The sequence below is a fragment of the Neoarius graeffei genome, chromosome 20 (genome assembly GCF_027579695.1).
Source record: "Neoarius graeffei isolate fNeoGra1 chromosome 20, fNeoGra1.pri, whole genome shotgun sequence".
Lineage (NCBI taxonomy): Eukaryota > Metazoa > Chordata > Actinopteri > Siluriformes > Ariidae > Neoarius > Neoarius graeffei.
The window spans coordinates 38,197,654-38,223,781 of record NC_083588.1 but is presented as its reverse complement, the minus strand read 5'-3'; the positions used below and the strand labels follow the sequence as shown (position 1 = coordinate 38,223,781).

At 41.3% G+C, this 26,128-nt stretch overlaps 1 protein-coding gene across 7 annotated transcripts in view; it reads right to left on the bottom strand.

Annotated features, from left to right (window-relative positions):
* il12rb2l (interleukin 12 receptor, beta 2a, like) overlaps positions 1 to 26,128 on the bottom strand; it is a 65,160-nt gene that overhangs the window by 21,021 nt on the left and 18,011 nt on the right. For all 7 annotated transcript variants that reach the window (XM_060901648.1, XM_060901649.1, XM_060901652.1 and 4 more), the window contains 6 exons: positions 19,944 to 20,104; positions 19,691 to 19,833; positions 18,436 to 18,586; positions 8,370 to 8,446; positions 7,892 to 8,219; positions 4,130 to 4,321 (listed from right to left, as the gene is read on the bottom strand). In XM_060901648.1, the coding sequence (XP_060757631.1) occupies positions 4,130 to 4,321; positions 7,892 to 8,219; positions 8,370 to 8,446; positions 18,436 to 18,586; positions 19,691 to 19,833; positions 19,944 to 20,104 (1,052 nt within the window). The remainder of the gene's footprint in view (positions 1 to 4,129; positions 4,322 to 7,891; positions 8,220 to 8,369; positions 8,447 to 18,435; positions 18,587 to 19,690; positions 19,834 to 19,943; positions 20,105 to 26,128) is intronic.

Below are 26,128 nucleotides of genomic sequence, written 5' to 3'. Positions count from 1 at the left end.
CTCCACACAGAAAGGCCCTCGCCGGCCACAGGGCTTGAACCCGGACCTTCTTGCTGTGAGGCGACAGCACTAACCACTACACCACCGTGCCGCCCTAAATGCTCAAAATGGCCAGAAAAATGTCTTGACTATATTTTCTATTCATTTTACAACTTATGGTGGTAAATAAAAGTGTGACTTTTCATGGAAAACACAAAACTGTCTGGGTGACCCCAAACTTTTGAACGGTAGTGTACACAGGGGCGATTTAGTGTAGCCAATCCACTTATTGGTATGTTTTTGTGAGATGGGAGGAAACCAGTAGGTGCACACTGTGAACATGCAAAACTCCACACACACACCCCAAGTTCACAGCCTCATAGCCAAGTTCAGGACCAAAGCAGGGACTCTGAAGTGGCAATACTACAGACTGCACCATATTACCCAGTTATTCATGAGAAAGCAGTTCATTCTACTATACCTTATTTAGTAACTACTGAAACAGAAACATCATGTACATGCAAGTCAGAGTTATGTAATGAGTTCTGTCTGTTTGAGGAATTTGACATAATGAACTTTGCGCGAGTCCTATTTTGAACGCTATTCTCAATTTTCACAAACTTGTATCATCTTCAAGCCAGGCGTAGTACTTGAGTCCAGGACTCGAGTCCGACTCGTGCCCTAATTTTAAAGACTTGTGACTCGACTTGGACTTAAGCACTGATTACTCGGTCTTGGACTCGTGCATTAACTGCATTAGGACTCGTAAATTGGAGACGAGGACTCGGATTTTTTCTTTTTTTTGGTAACATGCCATAATAATTTGGCATAAGATATAAATATCTATTAATTTTTGTACTAATTTCGTACAAAAGCGTCACACCTGCACACCTTGGCACATGCATCAGATAGACTCTCGGGTGTGCTCTGGACAGCGTGCATGCCAAGCAGACTTACACGCACGCGCAGTAAACAACTCACACTTGTACAGGATTAAGGTGCAATCGACACGCCTATATAAAAACTGAACACACTTTGCAAAGTACCAAGCTGCATTGCTGACACATTACCCAGCCTTATTTCCTCGTTTGGTTTCCTGACCCCTGATTTCCTGTTTCTCGTCTTTGATTCTGCAGAGTCTACAATCACCCGTTTGTGTCTTGTAGAGATGAAAGTGGAGCAAAGAAAAAAATCCTGAACTTTTGAAAGTCAAACTAAGATTGGGGGCAACGTCCCCTGAAAATATTTTAATAACATAACACGCAAAACCCTGCATTCTAGTGCATTTTAGTACTTATTTTGACTAAAACAAGTTATAACTTTTAAGCCTTTTAAGCCAGTCTCTTTTAACAGAGACACAGACAACCATTCACACTCACGGTCAATTTAGAGTCACCAGTTAACCTAACCTGCATGTCTTTGGACTGTGGGGGAAACCGGAGCACCCGGAGGAAACCCACGCGGACACGGGGAGAACATGCAAACTCCACACAGAAAGGCCCTCGCCGGCCACGGGGCTCGAACCCAGGACCTTCTTGCTGTGAGGCGACAGTGCTAACCACTACACCACCGTGCCAGCCATGTCAAAAATGTCAAATTTAATTCCCCTAGTTAATGAGTAATTTTCAGGAGTTCATTTAGAAAACGTGGTGATTTTCCTGCTACACAGTTCATTACTTTGAAAAAAAAAAATCACAGTTGAAGGTAAACTCAGCAAAATCCCAAAACAGTCCTGTTAAAAAGTAAAGGTCTGTTAGAGTTTCTAAAGCTTTCAGGTTTCAATGTTGGGGACATTGAGCCTCGTTTATCAATCTTTTAGTAGAGTTGTGCGTTTGCAGAAGCTAAAGTGAACTAAACATTTCTAATTCATATTTATGCGAGTTGAAGCCAATTGTTTACATTAGTTCGTATTGTCTGTAAATTTAAACGCCAATGAATACCAAATTTCTCATGTAAATCAGGGGCGTAGCTAGGACTTTTCAGGGTGTGTGTGTGTGTGTGTGTGTGTGTGTGTGTGTGTGTGTGTGCGCGTGCGCGCGCGTCACACACTGACTGGCAGTCTGAGTACATTATGTAACAAAAAATAAATTACCATTGCTAGTTTTAGGCAGCTTAGAAACCAGCTCTTCCATTATTGCTGTTTCTTCCACGTTTTCTTGATGATGTGTTCTAGAAACGGCACTAAAACTTCGCTTCAAAGCCACAAAATGCAACTTTGATGGAAAAAAATATATAATAAATTGCTTACCTCTCTTCACGTCGAAAGAAGGAGGAAAGTTTTGCTTGTTTTGACATGGCGAATTATTAACATGAGGAAATACTTGTAATTTACAACTAAAAAGACTGCAGCTACACTGGCAGCTCGAACATGCTTTCTAGTGCGATTGTGTTGTGCTTGCGCAGAACGGTGTCAGTCCTGCGCGCCTTAGCTCGTGCACCTGAAGGCGTGCCTTGGGCACACACGCCTAACGAGCTCCAGCACACACGCCGTTAACAAAGAACACCTGTCTTTAATCAATGAACTATGTTTGGGCTATTTAAGGACCGCGCCCATGCAAGCACGATGCAAAGTATTACACCGCGTCTAGGAACGTGAAAAATCCGAAAAAAAAAAGTTTCTCCATTCGGAAAAGAGTTTTGTCAAATATCTGGATTTCCGGGTGAATCCGGAAGACTTTCATCCCTGGTCTTGCTCGACCTACTGCCTGTTTCACCGTTTGACGATTTTGCCTGCTGTTCTGGATTGTTTACCTGTGTTCACTTGTATTAATAAACACACCTTCTGCACTTACATTCGTCTCCCAACCAGCTCTGACAGAATGCTTCACACTCCCTGACAAAGCGAATGCACATTCACCTGTTCACACATCATGTTCAGGAACAAGCTAATGTTAAATGGTGCTAAAACAGCCACAATCAAATGGTGGACTGGACTTGGAATTTTTTTTTAATGACTTGGACTTGAACACTGGGGACTCGAGATTTAGGGCGTATTCACACCTATGTTGTTTGGTCCGGACCAAATGACCAAACGAACCAAATTTCCCTTGGTCCGGACCTTTTGGGTTGGTCTGAATACAAACCACCGAACTCTGGTCCGGACCAAACAAGCGGACCGAGACCGAGCTGCAAGGTCGGACTCGGTCCGGACCAAAGGAACCCTGGTGCGGACCTTTTGGAGGTGTGAAAGCAGACCGGACCTAATCCGACAGTTTTGCTTTTTTGTACCTCGGGAGCTTCTGTCGTTTGTCGAGCATTATGGGAAACAGAGTCTTGACTGACACTCCACCGCAAAGCGCAAACACTGTTTCGGTTGTCAAGGGAACCTTACAACAGTCGTTCAGTCATTCAGGCTAGACTACAGAGTACAAAAAATGAGTAGGGGGCAAACGTGGGCCGAGGAAGAAACGCGTACCCTTGTGGATATATGGGCAGATGTCCACATATCTGAGCTTTATGGAGAGAACACACAAAAATGCCGACGTGTTTGCTGTATTCAGTGAGAAAATGAAGGGGTTCACGCGCTCCCCAGAACAATGTCGGCTAAAAGTGAAGAAACTCCGTCAGACCTACATTAAAATCAGGGACATTCTTTCAAAAAGTGGTGGTACTAGCGACTTGCGTGAAGAGCCAGAACTGTCACAACATGATGTGCGCTCATCAGCGCTATCCTCCGAGACTACTTTTGAACTTAATGCTTTGTGCGCGTGTCGTCTCTGACCAATAGCTGAACGACCTCAGGGCGCGTGGCTTTGACGACAGATTTTGGTCCGCTTACTAAAATGTACAGTGTGAAAGCGAACCGCACCAAAATGAAAAAAACAAAAAACAAAACATTTGGTTCGGACCAAAGCAAGTGAACTATCGAACTATCCTGGTCTGAATACACCCTTAGTGATTCGACTACAACACTGCATCAAGCTACAGCTTCAGCTGTCAGTGGAGTGAAGTGTAATTAGAATCTGTTAAACACTGAATCCCGGGCACTGTTGCAGTATCAGACGCATCATATCCGTGCTCTTTTAAAAAAAAAAACAACAACCCATGACTGTTTAACAGGATGCATTTCCTGCCACTGGGAAAAAAATGGAGGGTGTGGTATTGCAACAATGAGTCATGGCAAACTGCCTACCCACACACAAACACCTACCTCTGAGCGTAACATCTGTCTGGTTTTTAACCTTGATCCAGTTCAGACATGGGGTGTGAGGTAGTCCTGTTGGTTTATACTGCACCACATATTCCTGTACACGGTCAGAGAATGGAGAATGCACTGTCCAGGCTACATTTAGCTCCTCACTCTTCCCTCTGACCTTCAACTTCACAGGTGATTGCAGCAGACCTACCAAACCAATAGATAAGACATTCATTTCTAGTTTATTACACTCTCCAGATTAGGCTAGATATGGTGCCAATTAGTGTTTTCCCCACACACATACACATTCCTGTATGATGTGATTCATGCAAACGTTTTACTCAGTGTAGAAGAAAACCTGTGAGCATGCTTGCTCTGTGTCCAATGATTTAAATCAAATCAATCTATTTGTCAAGTGCCATGACTACTTGTGCTACAAGTTGGACAAGGATAAATTAAATGTATACGAGATCAGCACACTCAAACCCAAACATAGAAGATCTTCTAAAAATGTAGGACAGACTTTTGACTCACCCTAAACTTTATAAAAGGTGCTTTATATTAATAAATCATTTTAGGCAATGTATTCAAGTCTTTGGCTTAGTCAAACACTACGTTCAGACTGCAACCTGAAACGACCCATATCCGATTTGTTGTGAAATCCGATTTTTTTGTTAGGCCGTTCACATTACCAATTATATGAGACTTGTATGCGATCTCCAATATGAACGGAAAACGACCCAAAAGTGTCCCGCATGCGCAAATTGACACGTAATAAGCACATCTACATAATACGTAAACAAAAAAAAAAAAAAGCGCACTCTTCAAGTTTCCAAGTAAAGCATAGAGATGGAGGCGAGACCTGGCGATGTGGTTTTTGTGGCGGCGGCGGAACTCGCACAATAATCTGATTAATGTGGGCAGCAGACTAATGAGACCGAAGGTGTCAAATTACTGGAAATTTCCAGAACAATCTTGTAATACAGGATGGTTTAAGTTATAAATCAGTTATAGAAACTTTTATTTAAATCAGGCTAACAGATCAACATCCAGGTCCCTACCAAATCCACCATTAGCTTGATCAATTCTATAAAAGTCTATTTAAATTCTGAAAACTGTACAAATGTTGTTTTCCACCAAAGAGGCGGGATTAGCCAACGCAGAATAGTGACGTTTGTCTCTTGTTGATGACGTGTAGGTCGCATGAATGCGATCTGTTCGGTCAGACTGCAGTCGCATGTGAAAATATCGGATATGCATCGGAATTAGGACCACATATCCAAGCGGCCTGGGTCGCATGTGAAAAAAATCGGATCTGTGTCGTTCAGATTGTCAATAACAAATTGAATACAGGTCGCATATGGGCAAAAAAATCGGATATGGGTCGTTTCAGGGTGCAGTCTGAACGTAGTCAAAGAGTTTAATAAAAAAAAAAAAAAAAACTGCTGTGGTTTTGACACATTATTAGTAATGTTAATTAGTAATTAACACGCTACAGGAAAGTGTTATCAGGTTCCAGTAAGCACAAGCAGACAAGTCAACCCTTGACCAACACGTTTAGTCACCTGAGTTCTAGTCATGCACAATCTATCCACACCAATACAAAGACTACTGGAATTCAGCCAGCGGTTAAATAATGTTTAGTATGCCATAACCTGACTTACCGAGCCTTGTATTTTGTTCCTTCCTATTCTGGATCTTGATCTTGTCTTGTTGCTTAAGTTTTGGGATTTTGGATTTGCCCAGGTTGTACTGTTTACTGATTGCCTGACTTTGTCCTTGTTTATAGTTTTTGCATTTAAAAAAATAGCTCAAAAAGATATGCATTAGATTAAACACGGGGCAGCCATGGCCTGAAGTTGGGCTGAAGTGTCCTTGAGCAAGGGCACCTAACCCACAACTGCTCCCCAGGTGCTGTAGCATGGCTGCCCATTGCTCTGAGTATGTGTGTGCGCTCATTGCTCACTTGTGTGTTCACTGCTTCAGATGGGTTAAATTTCACTGTGTCCTTAAGGCTACATCCACATGACAACGGCAACGAGATTTTTTTTTTTTTTAAATATCGCGTCCACATGGGCAACGGATCAGTAAAATATCAGGTACATATGGCAACGCAACACTTGCTGAAAACAATGCAATACACATGCCACACCTCTACGTGCGCTGTACGACGGTCCCATCGGAGACACCAGAACAATAGACATAAACCCCTTCTTCTGTAGCATTAGCCACAAAGTTTTGATTATTAATCAGTAGCGTAAAATAGTATCTATTGTCTAAGACACTTATTTATATTTCATATTAAAACGTCCATGTAAATTAATACATAGAAACCCTGGCCAGGCACTGAACGTTCTTCTGCCTTCACTTTAAGAGAAATTCAGGGCGAGCATGAGCCTAGGTTCTTCCCTGTCACTGTCACACGTGCACACCTTCTCACTCCCTGTCCTATGGCTATAGTCCCTTTAAATCACGTGCTCGTTTTTTGAATGGAGACGCAGAAAGAGGAATGAACAGGGGTAGATGGAGAGAGAGAGAGGAATGAACGGGGGTAGATGGAAGCCGGTACGCTAACATTCGGATATCCTCCAGAATTCTTTAATGGTCCGGAATAAATTGAATGCTACACGTTGATGGATTACTTTGTTCTTCTACGCCCTTTTTGAGGAATGTATTGTCAGACTTAAACCAACATCTGAAGAGGTGAGATCGCTCCTTTTTTTCCCCTATTTTTGCTGGCGGGATTGTCATGTGGTTGTGACGTCATCGTAAACAAATCCGTTCTACTCATCCAGACGACTTCGTAACAGCACCGTTGCCAGATTTTTCCCACTCTGGAACCCGTTCTCAAAAAGATTTCGTTTTGGGGCACCCGAAACGCCGGTGCCGTGTGGACGCCAGGCCTAAACGATAAACAATTTTATCAGATTCACCTGAATCCGTTGCCGTGTGGACAGGGCCCAAGTCTGGTCGAGTGTACATTTGACAAAAGGCTTCTTGGCTCGGCTTTTGGAATTGTTAGCCAGTACCTTCCCTTAAAATAAGAATGCTAACTTGCACTTGTATCTGCCTCTGATTCAATCGTGAGACAGGATGATTTAAAATGTACTGCAGAGCTAACAGACTGATTAGTGACTGATTGAAAAGCTTACTTCCTATAAATACAGGGTGTTTCAAAAAATTTGATCTCATTTCACCATCTAATAACTTTGCCAATTCTCGTTCAATTGACCTCAAATTTTAACAGCATGTGTGGAAACAGGTCAAAATTTTATGGTTAACGTTTTTATCTTTTTAGGTATAGAAATGCCATTCACTGGAAAAGAAAAGGCATTCTGTGTGTTAGAGTACGCTCGAACAAGACTGTGCAGCGTGCATTTATGAAAGAATTCTCTAAAAATGCACTAACTGCAATGCAGATTTGGACATGGCACAAAAAGATCAAAGAGGAAGGCTGTCTCTGCAGGGCAAAAGGATCTGGACGACCACCAGCATCGGAAGAGATGGTCGAGGGAGTTCACGGATATTGAAAATTTGTGAAATCGTTCATGGAATCCACATTCAAATTTTGAGGAATAAATCATATTGCTCAACATTAAGCCTGTTCAGTTTCATTTACCTAGACGATGTAGTTTCTGGGATATTTACATCTCAAATATCACATTTTTTGAAACACCCTGTAAAACTAGAGGGGGGAAAAATGATTGAATGTTAAAGCAAGACTGCTGAGCATACATCACTATTACCCTCATACTTCTTCCATTCTCAGTGACTTACAAGTGCTGAGTAATGCCACAAGTGCTGGGCTTGACTTGCCCCCTGTTGCGGTAGCGGTCAGTCCAATGTCCTTCACCATCACCACTGGAACACTGAGATGGTAGTAATGAAAACAGCTTTGATCCTGCTCCTGACATCTCGGGTAGCTCAGTTGAGCAAGTGAGGCCAAGTTTGATGGTTCTTTTCTAATCATGTCCAATCTATACTGTGCACACGTCTCTGCAGACATGTACACTAATCCACTTATGTTCAACACGGAGCCATTTTTCAGTTTCATGGTCACCACATAGCTGTCGATGTTGCCTCTTGCCTGCTGCATGGGCATGTCCTAGACAAGAGGGACATAAAAGAAAGGATAAAATTATGAGTTATCGAAAGAGTGAGATTTCTAAAGCCAAACGATTACAATGTTCTGACATGTGACTGAGCATTAATACGCTGCTGCGTGGCACTGATCATGCTCAGTGTAGAAGTATACCTTCCACAGGAGGGTGCACTTGGATTCATATGAAGTAGAATCACAGTCACTCCAAACATCAAGCATTCCCAGTGGAGCTAAAAAAGTGGTTACAAAACAAAACGCCTGTTCATATTCAAATTGTTTAAGCATATCACTTTAAAACAAATATTTTAATGGCAATATACTCCGAGGAAAATCTCCTGTGCATATTAAAAATGTATCCTCCCGTCATCCCACCACCAGCTTCTTTGCCCATTTGTAACAGGTCAACACAAGTTTGAGTGGGAGTATCAAGTTAGAGCATGCGAGTTTTGATTTGGATTGTCTTCTCAAAATGTACCATTATTACCATTACATTGTTAATCATTAACATTAGCTCACTACAGTGGTGCTTGAAAGTTTGTGAACCCTTTAGAATTTTCTATATTTCTGCATAAATATGAGCTAAAACATCAGATTTTCACACAAGTCCTAAAAGTAGATAAAGAGAACCCAGTTAAACAAATGAGACAAAAATATACTTGGTCATTTATTTATTGAGGAAAATGATCCAATATTACATATCTGTGAGTGGCAAAAGTATGTGAACCTCTAGGATTAGCAGTTAACTTGAAGGTGAAATTAGAGTCAGGTGTTTTCAATCAATGGGACGACAATCAGGTGTGAGTGGGCGCCCTGTTTTATTTAAAGAACAGGGATCTATCAAAGTCTGATCTTCACAACACATGTTTGTGGAAGTGTATCATGGCACAAACAAAGGAGATTTCTGAGGAGCTCAGAAAAAGCGTTGTTGATGCTCATCAGGCTGGAAAAGGTTATAAAACCATCTCTAAAGAGTTTGGACTCCACCAATCCGCAGTCAGACAGATTGTGTACAAATGGAGGAAATTCAAGACCACTGTTACCCTCCCCAGGAGTGGTCGACCAATTAAGTTCACTCCAAGAGCAAGGCGTGTAATAGTCAGCGAGGTTACAAAGGACCCCAGGGTAACTTCTAAGCAACTGAAGGCCTCTCTCACATTGGCTAATGTTAAATGTTCATGAGTCCACCATCAGGAGAACACTGAACAACAATGGTGTGCATGGCAGGGTTGCAAGGAGAAAGCCACTGCTCTCCAAAAAGAACATTGCTGCTCGTCTGCAGTTTGCTAAAAATCATGTGGACAAGCCAGAAGGCTATTGGAAAAATGTTTTGTGGACAGATGAGACCAAAATAGAACTTTTTGGTTTAAATGAGAAGCGTTATGTTTGGAGAAAGGAAAACACTGCATTCCAGCATAAGAACCTTATCCCATGTGTGAAACATGGTGGTGGTAGTATCATGGTTTGGGCCTGTTTTGCTGCATCTGGGCCAGGACGGCTTGCCATCATTGATGGAACAATGAATTCTGAATTATACCGGTGAATTCTAAAGGAAAATGTCAGGACATCTGTCCATGAACTGAATCTCAAGAGAAGGTGGGTCATGCAGCAAGACAACGACCCTAAGCACACAAGTTGTTCTACCAAAGAATGGTTAAAGAAGAATAAAAGTTAATGTTTTGGAATGGCCAAGTCAAAGTCCTGACCTTAATCCAATCGAAATGTGGAAGGACCTGAAGCGAGCAGTTCATGTGAAGAAACCCACCAACATCCCAGAGTTGAAGCTGTTCTGTACAGAGGAATGGGCTAAAATTCCTCCAAGCCGGTGTGCAGGACTGATCAACAGTTACCGGAAACGTTTAGTTGCAGTTATTGCTGCACAAGGGGGTCACACCAGATACTGAAGGCAAAGGTTCACATACTTTTGCCACTCACAGATATGTAATATTGGATCATTTTCCTCAATAAATAAGTGACCGAGTATAATTTGTCTCATTTGTTTAACTGGGTTCTCTTTATCTACTTTTAGGACTTGTGTGAAAATCTGATGTTTTCGGTCATATTTATGAAGAAATATAGAAAATTCTAAAGGGTTCACAAACTCAAGCACCACTGTAGATTCATGAGAAATCACTGTAGATTCATAGACAAGTCTATGGGTTGGTTCTCAGGAGGATATTTTCTACTAACCCCATTTCCAGAAAAGTTGGGATATTTTCCAAAATGCAATAAAAACAAAAATCTGCGATTTGTTAATTCACGTGAACCTTTATTAACTGAAAAGTCCAAAGAAAAATATTTTCAATAGTTTTACTGACCAACTTAATTTATATTAACAAAATGCAGTCAAGTTAGAATTTGATATCTGTAATACACCCCCCAAAAAAGTTGGGACAGAGGCAAAATAAGACTGAAAAGTTTATAGGATATTTAAGCCACCATTTTGGAAAATTCCACAATAAGGAGATTAACTGGTAACATGACTGGGCATAAAGGGAGCATGCACCAAAAGGCTCAGTCTTTGCAAGCAAGGAGGGGTCGTGACTCACTCCTTTGTGCCAAAATCCATGAGAGAATTGTTCGTCAATTCAATAAGAACATCTCAATGCAAGATTTTAGGTCTTTCAAAATGTACAGTACATAATATTGTGAAAAGATTCAGGGAATTTGAAGACATCTCAGTGTGTAAAGGGCAAGGTTGGAAACCACAGTTGAATGTGCGTGACCTTCGAGCCCTCAGGCGGCACTGCCTGAGAAACCATCATGCATAACATGACAAATGTAGCCACATGGGCTTGGGAGTACTTCGGAAAACCATTGTTACTTAACACACGCCACTGCTGCATCCAGAAATGGAACCTGAAACTGCCAAGGAGGAAGCCATTAATCAATTCTATGCAGAAATGGCGGTGATTTCTCTGGGCCCCAACTCATCTCAGATGGACCAAAAGACAGCAGAAACATATACTGTGGTCAGATGAGTCCATATTTCAGCTTTTCAAGAAAACCGGACGTCGAGTTCCCAGTGCCAAAAGGTGAACACAATCATTCGGTTTGTCAGAGAAAGGTGCAAAAGCCAGCATCTGTGATGGTGGGAGCGCAATCACTGCCCGTGGCATGGGTGAGGTGCATGTATGTACAGTGGGGCAAAAAAGTATTTAGTCAGCCACCAATTGTGCAAGTTCTCCCAATTAAAAAGATGAGAGAGGCCTGTAATTTTCATCATAGGTACACTTCAACTATGAGAGACAGAATGGGGGGAAAGAATCCAGGAAATCACATTGTAGGATTTTTAATGAATTAATTGGTAAATTCCTTGGTAAAATAAGTATTTGGTCACCTACAAACAAGCAAGATTTCTGGCTCTCACAGACCTGTAACTTCTTCTTTAAGAGGCTCCTCTGTTCTCCACTCGTTACCTGTATTAATGGCACCTGTTTGAACTCATTATCAGTATAAAAGACACCTGTCCACAACCTCAAACAGTCACACTCCAAACTCCACTATGGCCAAGACCAAAGAGCTGTCAAAGGACACCAGAAACAAAATTGTAGACCTGCACCAGACTGGGAAGACTGAATCTGCAATAGGTAAGCAGCTTGGTGTGAAGAAAATCAACTGTGGGAGCAATTATTAGAAAATGGAAGACATACAAGACCACTGATAATCTCCCTCGATCTGGGGCTCCACGCAAGATCTCACCCCGTGGGGTCAAAATGATCACAAGAACGGTGAGCAAAAATCCCAGAACCACACGGGGGGACCTAGTGAATGACCTGCAGAGAGCTGGGACCAAAGTAACAAAGGCTACCATCAGTAACACATTATGCCGCCAGGGACTCAAATCCTGCAGTGCCAGACGTGTCCCCCTGCTTAAGCCAGTACATGTCCAGGCCCATCTGAAGTTTGCTAGAGAGCATTTGGATGATCCAGAAGAGGATTGGGAGAATGTCATATGGTCAGATGAAACCAAAATAGAACTTTTTGGTAAAAACTCAACTTGTCGTGTTTGGAGGAGAAAGAATGCTGAGTTGCATCCAAAGAACACCATACCTACTGTGAAGCATGGGGGTGGAAACATCATGCTTTGGGGCTGTTTTTCTGCAAAGGGACCAGGACGACTGATCCATGTAAAGGAAAGAATGAATGGGGCCATGTATTGTGAGATTTTGAGTGAAAGCCTCCTTCCATCAGCAAGGCCATTGAAGATGAAACATGGCTGGGTCTTTCAGCATGACAATGATCCCAAACACACCACCCAGGCAACAAAGGAGTGGCTTCGTAAGAAGCATTTCAAGGTCCTGGAGTGGCCTAGCCAATCTCCAGATCTCAACCCCATAGAAAATCTTTGGAGGGAGTTGAAAGTCCGTGTTGCCCAGCGACAGCCCCAAAACATCACTGCTCTAGAGGAGATCTGCATGGAGGAATGGGCCAAAATACCAGCAACAGTGTGTGAAAACCTTGTGAAGACTTATGGAAATTGTTTGACCTCTGTCATTGCCAACAAAGGGTATATAACAAAGTATTGAGATCAACTTTTGTTATTGACCAAATACTTATTTTCCACCATAATTTGCAAATAAATTCTTTAAAAAAAATCAGACAATGTGATTTTCTGGATTTTTTTTTCTCATTTTGTCTCTCATATTTGAGGTATACCTATGATGAAAATTACAGGCCTCTCATCTTTTTAAGTGGGAGAACTTGCACAATTGGTGACTGACTAAATACTTTTTTGCCCCACTGTATGTGAAGGTACCACTGATGTATTGGGGCATATATTGGGATTTTAGAGACACGTATTCATCAAGGCAACATCTCTTCCCAGGAAGTCCATGCTTATTTGAGCAGGACAATGCCAGGCCTAATTCGACATGGGTTACAACAGCGTGGCTTCGTAGACAAAGTGCGTGTGCTTGACTGGCCTGATGCCAGTCCAGATCTGTCTCCTATTAAGAATGTACGTGGCATCATGAAGAGGAGAATCAGACAACGCAGACCACGGACTGTTGAGTAGCTGAGGTCTTGTATCAAACAAGAATGGACAAAAATTCCAACTGCAACAATCAGTATCCTCAGATCCCATACGATTAAAGTGTTATTAAAATGAAAGGTGATGCAACAATGGTAATAATGCCTCTGTCTCAACTTTTTTTTTTGAGAGTGTTGCAGGCATCAAATTCAATACAATTAAGCTGGTCAGTAAAACTATTGAAAATTTTTCTTTGTACTTTTGTCAGTTAAATAAAGGTTCATGTGAATTAACAAATCACACTTTTTTTTGCATTTTGGAAAATCTCAACTTTTTTTAGAAAATAGGGTTTGTACTTTTGTCTGCTATTGTTTCATGTTAAATGTTGCACTGTATTCTGGAGAAACTACATTCTGTTCCTCACTCAGCGCGTCTGGGATAAGGAATGACAAAGTTGACACTGACTTTGGGTTTATTAAATATTTATTTTTAAGTGATCCAAATATTAATATATAGCACTGTGCAAAGAAATACCCTAAAGCAAAGATGCTCTCAAATATAATGAAATTAATCATTGTCTGTAGCGTTTGACAGAGCATTTTTTAAGGATTTTCCACTAGGAGACCAACTGGTCTGGGCAATACAATCACAGGCCCCAGAGTCCATGCGGCTGCACCGCTGAAGCATATTCTGTGATGCAAATTGCCGCATTACGAATCCTCGTTTCAGCCAGCATAAAACAACATAGTTAATGCAGTGCCAAGTTTTCCTTGTTAAATGTATACTTACATGGTACTTGGTTAATTAATTGTAACTGATTGAACCAAATGATAAGACATAACTTGGTTTAAAATTTGGTCTCCCAGTGAAGCTGGTTTGGCATTGACTAGGAGACCAAATCTGGCCACTGGGAGACCATTTGGTCTCCCAGTAACTATGTTAAAAAATGCTCATCAGATGAACTGATGAGGTTTTGAAATGGGTCCAAACAAGTTCAGTGAGGTCAAATGTCTGAAATAGAATTTATTCAATAGCTTCCTTCCTGTTTTTCATACAAAGAGGTTACTTAGGCTACGTTCACACTGCAGGCTGAAGTGACTCAAATCCGATCTTTTCGCCCATATGTGACCTGTATCCAATCTTTTATTGACAATATGAACGACAGATCCGATTTTTTCAAATCCGACCCAGGCCATTTGGATATGTGGTCCTAATTCCGATTCCTATCCGCTCTTTTCATATGCGACTTCGGTCTGAACCGCCAGGTTGCATTCATCCGACTTGCACGTCATCAACAAGCCACAAACGTCACTATTCTGCGCTGAAGTAGGCGGCGGGTCTCTCAAAAAAAGTTACAACAACATGGTGCATGACCACGGGCGCAGATAGAGGGTGGGACTCGTTCCACCCAGATTTAAATTCACCTCGTTCGGTCCCCCCCACTTATAGGGAGGAAAAAACATCTATGCTGTCTTTCTTTGCATAAGGCAAACCTCACGGAAAAATCAAAAGACTAATTACCATTCGGTTTATTGAGGTGCACAGCAGTGTATACATAGTTGCAACAACTCACATAAAACAAAACAAAGACTGATATTCGGTTGGTTGAGCTGCGCAGACTGCGCAGGTTGCGAGCTCGAGCTTGGTTGCTATGGTTACTAACAACAAGTTTGACAGGCATATCAGGGTTGGGGTTGGTTTGCTGGCAGCTTTGTCCGCCCCATTTTTTTGTCCCTCCCAGTTCAAAAAACGTATCTGCGCCCCTGCGCATGACATCAATGCGAGGGACGCTTCGGGCTGTGAAGGTTCTGAATCTTCTCAATGGAAGGACGCAGAGGTTAGGGAGCTGATTTCCATTTGGGGGGATACAGCTATTCAAGCTAGACTGGATGAGTCATACCGCAACCGGGCGGTTTTACTTCCGTAAACACTGGCCATGCTCACTGCGTGTGACGTCGTCGTATCCTGCAATGCGCATGTGGAACACTTTTAGGTCGCTTTTCGTTCATACTGAGGATCACATACAAGTCGCATATATTTGTTAATGTGAATGACCTCACAAAAAAAATCGGATTTCACAAAAAAATCGGAATTGAGCATTAAGCCTTGCAGTGTGAACGTAGCGTTAGATCTTCATGGTCAGGAACAGTTCTACAAGTGTCAATCAAACGCCGTTTGACTGACACTTGCTTCTTTTTTTGCATGTAAAACCCAGTAGCCTTCGCCATTTTGTTTTTTGTCTGAAAAGTGGTCTGTTACATAATATGCTGCTTTCTTTACTGACATACAAGCATTTTTCTGTAACATATGTTTTGTTGGAAAAGTAATGCTTAGAAATATAAAATGTGCTTGTACTGCAATAATGCACAAGTTATAAATAGTGATGAAAATGGGTCTTCAGTTCCTGACCATGAAGATTTAAGTAACATCTTTGTATGAAAAACAGGAAGGAAGCTATTGAATAAATTCTATTTCAGACATTTTACCTCAAATGACTGAACTTGTTTGGACCCATTTCAAAACCTAATCAGTTCATCTGTTGGTTACAATGATGATTCTGTATAAATCCTACAAACAATGAGCCAATACATCTTGCTAATAAGAATCTCGAATCTTGGATGGACACACAGAAGGACTGATAGCAGAAATCATAGCTAGCCAAAATGGATATGTGCACAAGAACACGCAAACAAAAACTGTCATACAGGGACAAAGCTATTGAAGAAAAACCCAGGGGTCGAAATGCCAGCACTGTCAGCCAACCCGTTTTGTCTGACTTCTGCCTCTGACACTTCCTCGACCTCATTGGTCTCAACGAGAGACATGACCAATAGCTACTAGACGTGATGACGATTTTCTGCCACACTGCAGGTGTGTGGTCTGTAGCTCGTCAAATACAAATCATAAAAATAAACTATGAACAGAGCGTTTGTGTGCTGATCATGGGCGTCACCACCATTGAATGTGAAGGGGACGTGTCCCCTTCACATTTCATAATTCTTCGTTTGGACCCCCCACACACACATTTAACATAAAACATTAGTTCACCCAGCGCCGTTTCTGTTGCTTCGTGAAAGAATCCATTCCACTTTATCGATAAGAGAATACACATACCACTGAAAATCCACTCCGGGTTTTCCCTACAACAACTCCCCGCACGCAAGTGAAGTGAAGCTCAGTGCAAGCAGAGACATTCTGGTGCAAGGTGTAGCTGCTCAAAAGTAGAGGTAACGTCAGCCCCATTGCCACCTCACAATGTCTAGCTTTTGCTAAAACCTTATTTTGTTTATATGCCCTCAAAATTAACCCTAGGCCACGTTAATGTTCAACTAAACAATGAAATAAGCTTAGCCTAATGGGGTATTCTTGGTTGATGATGAATTGTTTGCAATATTTGCTCCCTCCCCAGACACAATGGACATAAGGACATTCTTTACAAAGCAGCGGAAAGTCAGTCAGAATTTCCCCACAGGACAGGGTTTTTTTTGTCCCAATGGAAATGTTAGTGCAGTTAGCTGGCTAGTCAATGTTAGGAGATGTATCAGTTAGCTTAACGTTAGCTATCATTTAATTCAAACCCAGTAGGCCTGCCTTACTGTAATGCCAAGAATGAGGTCAAGTCTGCTCTGATGATATTTATTGATTCCTTGTTTTGTCTGGTCTTTGGCAGTTTTCTGGAAAGTAAGATGGGAAATCAGTGTATGGGGAAGGAATAGTAGAAAGGAAAGCGATGGCGAGAGATGGATGTTATTCCAGGTGGATTGTGAAGGAAAGGGGGATAAAAGTTATGAAGTGGTAGAAATTGTGGTGGCACAAATGTAAGGAGTTATATCTATAAATCTATTTGTTATACTAATCTGTAAATGTAACTGTAGTACCACCACTGCATGTAGGTTGACAAAACTGCACTTGTTCATTGTGTGAAGTTCTCTTTTATGCGTCGTTGCTTGACCCAGTGTGATTTTGTGTTATGAAGACTGCATGATGCCATGTCATTTTTGTTATGAGTATCGCTAAATCGGAAAAAAGTAAAATGCACCCACTAAAGTCACTGTTGGTGGTGAACAAAATTGCACCTGTTCATTGTGTGAAGTTGTTTTTTGTGTGTCACCGTTGCTTGACACAGTGTGATTTTGTGTTATGAAGTTTGCATGATGCCATGTCATGCCTGTTCATTGTGTGAGATTATGAATATTCTTATTTTTAAACATACAGTTGAGTGTCACTATTGCTTGGCCCGGTGGCATGTTGTGTTACATCTAAAACTAAATAAAGGAAACATAAAATAAAAAGTAAAATGCACCCATAAAGTCATTGTTGGTGATAAATTGTGTCACATTCATCTCATTATCTTAGGCAGAGCAGTGGGTTTAAAAACAGGCTGATGAATATATGGACTAGTTGAATGAGGACTTATTGTTGCGTCTCTAAAATAGTCACTGAATTAAGTGACTTTTGGAGGTAAAATTAGGTGTTTAACAACCTGTTAAAAATACACCAGAATGCAGGAAATGGCATCTAATTAATTAATTTTCTGGGGGAGGACCCCCAGACCCCCCACCAGTGTGTCCCCCCCACATTAAAAATACTTCTGACGCCCCGGTGCTGATTATCTAGCCGCACACCTGGAATCTGTAATTCATCCTCCATTTCCTTCCTTTTTATCCTGTCATGATACAACTGTGATAAGACATTATCGAGACTTCTATAATTCTGTCTGCTGCCACAATTCAACAAACTGCTCTTCTTTTAAATCCCACTATGTTTTGTTTATGTTTTGACATTACACAACACACGGGACAGCTACAAAGACGGTAGTGGCAATCACATGCCGTCCTCCTATTGGTAGATTTTAGACGAGTATCGTAGCAGCGCTCACACTCAAGTTTTCTGACATTGCCAGTAGTTTATCATCGACTGTCTGGTTGCAGTGGCACTAAACTGGCCACCAGTGAGCATGTCACATTATTAAAGCCCACCAGTCTCTATGCACAACCAAAGATCATCCTTTACGATGTGCGATTGTGCCTGCGAATGCAAAATCAGGCAGAATATTTTACAGTGTAAAGCCAGCTCAAATCTACCAATAAACTTAAACACAACCCGAAACTTTCTACACGATGCAAGAATTATTGACTGAAGTCCATCATATTTCACCCTGCCTGGTCTCAGAGGGAAAAAAAAAAAAAAATGTGCAAAAATATTATTGAAAAATTTATTTTTAGTTGCTGTTTGTTTTTAATAACTGACCTGCAGCAGGAGTTTCAGCAGTGTACTCTGCGCTCCAGTTACTCATCACTGCTCTCTCGTCAGACGCATGCTTACAGCAAACACGGAACTTGTATGTGGTGAACGGCACAGCATTTTCTAATATACAGCTCACCTCATAAGTGCCCTCAACCTACACACACGCACACACACACAAAACATTAAAACATACAGCATGATATACTTTAGCCACAATCTCATCTCATTATCTGTAGCCGCTTTATCCTTCTACAGGGTCGCAGGCAAGCTGGAGTCTATCCCAGCTGACTACGGGCGAAAGGCGGGGTACACCCTGGACAAGTCGCCAGGTCATCACAGGGCTGACACATAGACACAGACAACCATTCACACTCACATTCACACCTACGGTCAATTTAGAGTCACCAGTTAACCTAACCTGCATGTCTTTGGACTGTGGGGGAAACCGGAGCACCCGGAGGAAACCCACGCGGACACGGGGAGAACATGCAAACTCCACACAGAAAGGCCCTCGCCGGCCACGGGGCTCGAACCCAGGACCTTCTTGCTGTGAGGCGACAGCGCTAACCACTGCACCACCGTGCTGCCCACTTTAGCCACAATATCCACATTAAACTTTAAAAATCTATTTTAAGTGGTCATTACAGGTGTCACAGCATTTTAAAAACAGGCTATGGCAGTGGGGCCATGGCTGAGTGTCAGTTATGGAAGGAGAGGAGGCAGGTCAAACCAGCAGGTAACGTATGAGGATTCTCACTATGGCTCATCACTGCCAGGGTTTTTTTTTTTTAAATTGGTGATACTTTGTACTTTCAAGGACTTCCATAAACACAGAGAGAGAGGGAGAAAGAAAACGAGGCTGCCGCCTCACAGCAAGAAGGTTCCGGGTTCGAGCCCCGTGGCCAACGAGGGCCTTTCTGTGCGGAGTTTGCATGTTCTCCCTGCATGGGTTTCCTCCGGGTGCTCCGGTTTCCCCCACAGTCCAAAGACATGCAGGTTAGGTTAACTGGTGACTCTAAATTGACCGTAGGTGTGAATGTGAGTGTGAATGGTTGTCTGTGTCTATGTGTCAGCCCTGTGATGACCTGGCGACTTGTCCAGGGTGTACCCCGCCTTTCACCCGTAGTCAGCTGGGATAGGCTCCAGCTTGCCTGCGACCCCGTTGAACAGGATAAAGCGGCTAGAGATAATGAGATGAGACCATCAAAGTGTCACACAGGCCCCTCCTCTTTAATTGCCCACCCCTCATTTGTCTCACCTTGGTCCAGTATGGATCACACTGCCTCTTGTATTGGACCTTACACTGCCATAGTTCGGCGTCTCCTCCTGTGTTCAACACATTCCAAAAAATCTCCAAGGGTTTATGACTGTGATTGGTGATGGAAGGGGTGGCTGGCTGAACTGAAAAAGATAGAGAGAAGTTAAAAAAAAAAAAAAAAGCGCAAATTACTGTAAAAATGCTTTGGAAGTGAAAGCAGTGTGTGTGTGATGAGTGTATATAAGGAACTCACAGATACTCCGCGTGTTCGTCACGAGGGTTTCTGAATCAGTTTTCCCGTGTGCATTTGCTGCAGAAACCCATATATGTATATTCGTCGATCCGTACGCTGAGTAATTAGCACGTGGAATAATGCCACTGTCACTCTTCCCTACATCTATATTGCCACTGTGCCTGCATTAAAAAAGACAGACAATACAGAAAAACACAGACTTAAGACACATACATCTACACACATTAAGGCAAGATCAATTTCAATATTCAACTTCTCATACACTCAAACTAATTTGACTTATGATCTCAAATTTGAGTTCTTCTGGCAAAAATATATATCTGACTTACTATCTCAAACTTTTTTACTTATTAGCTCACATTTCTGACTTATCGGTCAATTTCAACTTAACAGCTGAACGTTTGAACTTCTCAAAATTCTGACTTAATCTTTGAACTTTGACCCATCTCAGCATTGACCTATTATCTCCAAATTTCAACTTCTCAAAATGTTGACATATCTTGTAATTTTGACTTACCGTATACGGTCATTGAAAAAAGAAAGTACACCCGCCATCTATTCTCTGTTTTTAGTTATCAGGGCCTAGATAACCTCATGAACTTCTATAACAAACAAATAACCTCAAAACAAAACAAAAATCAAACAAATTAAAAAAAATAAATAAAACAGATTTCGATGTGTCATTATTTTTTCCCCGAAAAGTAAACCAACATTCGGAAACCAGGTGGGAATAAACAAGTACACCCTATATTTTGGTAACATGTAAAACTAAAATATGTAGAACAAGAAGAATTTTCAGGGAGAGCTGGACTAAGAAACATCGTGTCCCTAATATGAGAGCACTTGGGGACTCTGATGATATGAGAGCAGCATATACAAAACAACTCAATGAACTCTTAGAAGGGTGGCATGGTGCTGTAGTGGTTAGCACTGTCGCCTCACAGCAAGAAGGTTCTGGGTTTGAGCCCAGTGGCTGACGGGGGCCTTTCTGTGTGGAGTTTGCATGTTCTCTCCGTGTCTGCATGGAGTTCCCCCACAGTCCAAAGACATGCAGGTTAGGCTAATTGGTGGCTCTAAATTGACCGTAGGTGTGAATTGGTGTTTGTCTCTGTGTGTCAGCCCTGCAATAACTTTGTGACTTGTCCAGGGTGTACCCTGCCTCTCGCCCATAGTCAGCTGGGATAGGCTCCAGCTTGCCCGTGACCCTGCACAGGATAAGTGGTTACAGATAATGGATGGATGAACTCTTAGAACAACCTCCAACCTCAGAGCAAGTGGATGTTCTCAAGGAGCTTGTTGCCATCCGTACTGCCTCAAATGAGACTATCCCGACTTCGCAAAAGGTCACTGATAATAAACCATGGGTAAACGAAGAATTCCTTGCTCTCCTTGAAAAAAAAGACATACATCTGATGCAACTGAAACAAAAGAATTGTCCACTCAAATAAAGAAGCTCCGTCTCCAACTCAAAAGTGCGTACTTCGAGGATAAAGCAAACAAGATCAACAATGCAAACAAACAGAGGAACACTGAAGTCAGACTTGATAAAAAATTATACTGCACTCCATAAGTCGAGACATCTGCTAATCCAGCACGAGAAATTTGAGGAACATTTTCCCCAGCACTTGGGTAAGAGAGATTTCATTATGCAACCAGAGTTGTCGGACCCGGATAACTACCCCATATCCTACCCCCAGAAGAACTGGACCCCACTGACAAAAGCCCACCTGAGATCACAGAGGTTGAGAGCTACTTGTCAACGTTCAAGAATGGCAGATGTCAGGGGACTGATGGAATTTCTGGCGAGCAATTAAAATATTCCGATTCCAAGCAGCTGCTCATCTATTTGTTGGGGATAATATGGAAATACATACGGATCCCCAGTGCATGGTTACTTTCTTCTATAACATGCCTATACAAGAAAGGGCCAAAGACTCTAGCAGAGAATTACCATGGCCTCTCCATCATTGTCACCCTGTCAAAGTTGGCATCTATGGTTATAGTGCAAAAAATACGGTCAGTCTACGAAATGATTCTAATGCCGACACACTTTAGTTTCAGAAAAAAAAAAAAAACAGATCAACCTGCAATGCAATCTGCATTGTGCGGCATATATTAGCGAAAGAACAGCGACCACGCTTTGTGTGCTTGATTGACCTGAAAGCAGCACATGACTGGATCCCTCATGACACACTAATCCATGTTCTAGAGCAGCGGTTCCCAAACTTTTTTGGCCGCGCACCCCCTTCTATACTCCAACCAGGTTGACGCACCCCCAATTCCAAAAAACACACGCTTTCTTATAAAGGCAGCATCTTTAATCGTGCTAAAATGATAACAAACATCGTTTGTCACACCTGCAGGAAACCACAAAAGTGGAAAGAAAAAACCCCCCAAAAAACGCTTTCTTACAAAGGCAGCACGTCGTGCTCAAATGAGAACATCAAATCACATTAACATATTATGCGCTCTCGTATTTGAATTAGATAGAATTTGATTGAAATGTAACAGTTTTAAAACGTTGCAACACGGTAAATGCGCAAATTCATTACAAAGGGAGATCACATCGAGGCATGTAGTCTACCAGCCAGATATGGGGAAAATATATGATTTTCATCCGTGTTTAAAACACTAGCAACACAACCCTGTCATTACAAGGTTATGAAAATGAATTGAGAATGAATTTAATTTGCAAAAAAGTTAACATATGAGTGATTCCACGCTTATGGGTACTGAAATGGGGACATGAACTTATTCACCTAAAACCATTTCTTTTTTTTACCATCAGGTCACAAAACATGTAATCTTTAATGAATGATATGTTAAAAGATAACTTTAATTTTCTGAGATGTAATAAAAACATATTTATATGCCAAAGTCAAGCCTATGAGTTCCAAAATGATGTCTGTTACATTACTTCTGTTACGATTGTCCATCTCGCGTCTGTTACAAATTAATTACAATCTAGCTATATACCATGTTAATCTTATTGAAAGAATGTGTATGTTTATTCTACTACACATGTTTATTAATTATATTTGCTAAAACATCACCTTCCTATGTTTCAAAAAGTAATTCTACATTGTTAAAATTGAGAATATATATGTCCACAACACTTCTGTTACGTTCTGACTTTGGCATATAAATGTTTTTATTACATCTCAGAAAATTAAAGTTATCTTTTAACATATCATTCATTAAAGATTACATGTTTTGTGACCTGATGGTAAAAAAAAGAAATGGTTTTAGGTGAATTTTTAAAAATAAGTTCATGTCCCCATTTCAGTACCCATAAGCGTGGAATCACTCATATAATAACAGTAAAAATAGCAATGATAATTATGAACATATGCATTTTAAAAAGAGATACAACAATTAAGGAGCATATCAGGAACAGATAAAGAAGAGGATCTATCTGACTGTGAAGTGCAGCGCTGGCGGCTCAGTCTGCAGCGAGAGAGAGACAGACAGACAGACGGTGGGTGGGTCAGTAGGCTATATAGGTCCTATTTTCAGTAGCAGTATATATTTTTAGCAAGATCAATGCCATTTGGCCAAATACATACCAATATTAACGCAACGGATGGGCCTGCATCTTGGCACAGAGCTCTCCGATGTTTGGGGTAATTGAAGACCGTCTCAGCCTCAAATCTTTCTCAACATCTCCCAATCTTTGCCGATGTTTAGTTTTAAAAGCCACAAACTACTGCAGAACCGTTACGGCGTAGAAGAGTTAAAAATCGCCATTACATTTTTTATCTTGCGCACCCCCTAGTGGCAGCTCGCACACCCCCGGGGGTGCGCGCACCACACTTTGGGAAACCCTGTTCTAGAGATCTGCCTGAAGTGCTCCAAACTTATCTCCATCCTTAAAGCCTTATATATGGGCACAAGGGCTTGCATCAAGTACACTGGACATTTCTTTGATACAGTTGTAGGTTGCCGACAAGGGGCGCTTGAGAGTGCTTGTATCTTCAATATCTATATGGATTTTGTAATGCGGTGCGCCAAATATGAAATTGACAGTGTGATCCCCGAGTTTGGAGCTCGTGTAGAATTTGTAATACCAAACGTGGTGTCGCCTTGCGCGGTCCGTCAAAGAACGGCACACGGTGGAACCAGACTTTCTGAACTCTTGTATGCAGATGACGTTGTAGTCTTCTCTGAAAATATCAAAGAACTTCAGAAAATTCTTGAGCTTTATGACAACACCGTCACAAGAAACAGACTACGCATGTCTTACAAGAAAATAGAGAGCACGGCATGTAACGTAGACGAAGATATTAAAGATCAGAAGAGTATAGTGACCATCAGTGGAGTTGCAATAAAGAATGTAAGACAATTTCGTTACCGAGGACACTTGATAAATACTGCCAAAGCATCTGCATTTCTCTGCCTAAGGATTGCATCAGCGTTTGAAAAATGGAATGAATAAAAGCACATTTTGACTGACCGTGAGATCTACCACAGTACCCGGCTGAAGAGCCTCACGGCATGTGTTCATTCCCGGTTGTTATATAGTCTTCAGGCTTGGGAACTCTCAGCTGATTTAACAGAGGCTAAAACCGAAACAGCTTGTGTTTGCAGTAGGGATGTCCCGATCAGGTTTTTTTGCCCTCCGATCCGATACCGATCATTTGATTTTGAGTATCTGCCGATACCGAGTCCCGATCCGATACTTCTTATAATCCATAAAAAATAAAGACGAGGAAAGAAACGGATCCAGGATGTTCCTCATTTTTTATATAACACCTTATTTTAACATCCAACAACTCCGTTAGCAAACAGAGCACTTACGTGAGGCAGTTTGAACAATAAATAACAAATTAAAAAAATAACCTTAAAATACCTGGCAGGAATGTAAACAAATTAAAAAAAAAAAAATAAAGTGCCACAGTGCCGGTAATTTGCTTTTAAGAACGCATCTCACAGTGGTGTACAGTAATTTCAATTAAGGAAATGAACGTTTTTCTTGATGAAAACAAGCATTTCTACCCTTTCAGGTTTGAGCCCGTTTCTTTTGTCATCCAACGAAAAAAAAAAAAAAGATCTCATGCTTTGCTTTCCGCTTCGAACTGCTTCCGTGTTCAACTTTGCCGGCAACAGGCAGCCAATAACCAATAGCGTCTCCGCTACAAAGTGATGTCATGCTGCACGCGTTGATGTTGCTGTGTTGAGACAAGAGGTCTGGTCTCACTCTGTGCCAACGCATAGCTATTGATGTGTTAAAAATGAGAATATATTATATAGATATATATCCGATACCTGATCGGGAGGCAATGCCCGATTCCGATCGAGTCTGAAACCATGTGATCGGGCCCGATTTCCGATCACGTGATCGGATCGGGACATCCCTAGTTTGCAGTAATCATTTTATCTCAGGTGAGATTCAAAAGCTTTCTCGATAATATCATGGAAGAATTTTATTTTGTGTTGCTAGAAGGCAAGGCAAGTTTATTTATATAGCACATTTCATACACAATGGCAGTTCAATGTGCTTTACAGAAGTAAAAACAAAAACAGTAAACAATAGAGAAATAAAATTACATAAAAATTATTTTTATTCTAAAACAATTAAAAGAAAAGAAAATAAGAATTAAACAATAGTAGAAATAAAATAATAAAATGAAGTAGAAATAGGAGGAGAAAAAAAGAAACCAGCAGAATAGAGTAAAGAATAAAATAGAATAAAGTTAAAATTAAAGTAAATTTAAAACATGCAGAGAAAGTAAAGATTATAAAAAAAGAAGACAATATTAATTATTTAACAGAAAGCATCTGAAAACAGCTTGGTCTTTAACCTAGATTTAAAACTGCCAACAGCAGGAGCATTTTTAATGTCCTCTGGCAGTTGGTTCCATAGCTGAAGTGTGTTATAAAATGAGCGTTCTCTTGTCGTGGTTACAATTTTAATACGTGTATTACCATTTTGCTTCTAGGAGCACCAGCAAAATTATATGATAAACAATCCAGACTGGACACCCACTCAGAAAATGGACTAGGTTTTGTCCAAGGTCAGATGTGATTCTTCGGCAGCCAAACCAGATAAAACACGATATCTGGGTACTCGATGGTTGGTAGAAGCGTCTTATCTTCAGAAAAGTCTGACTAAGTAATATGGGTCAAAACCACATACATCTTCGCTCAACCGTTCAAATTGTGGTAATACTGAGAAAATTCAGCAT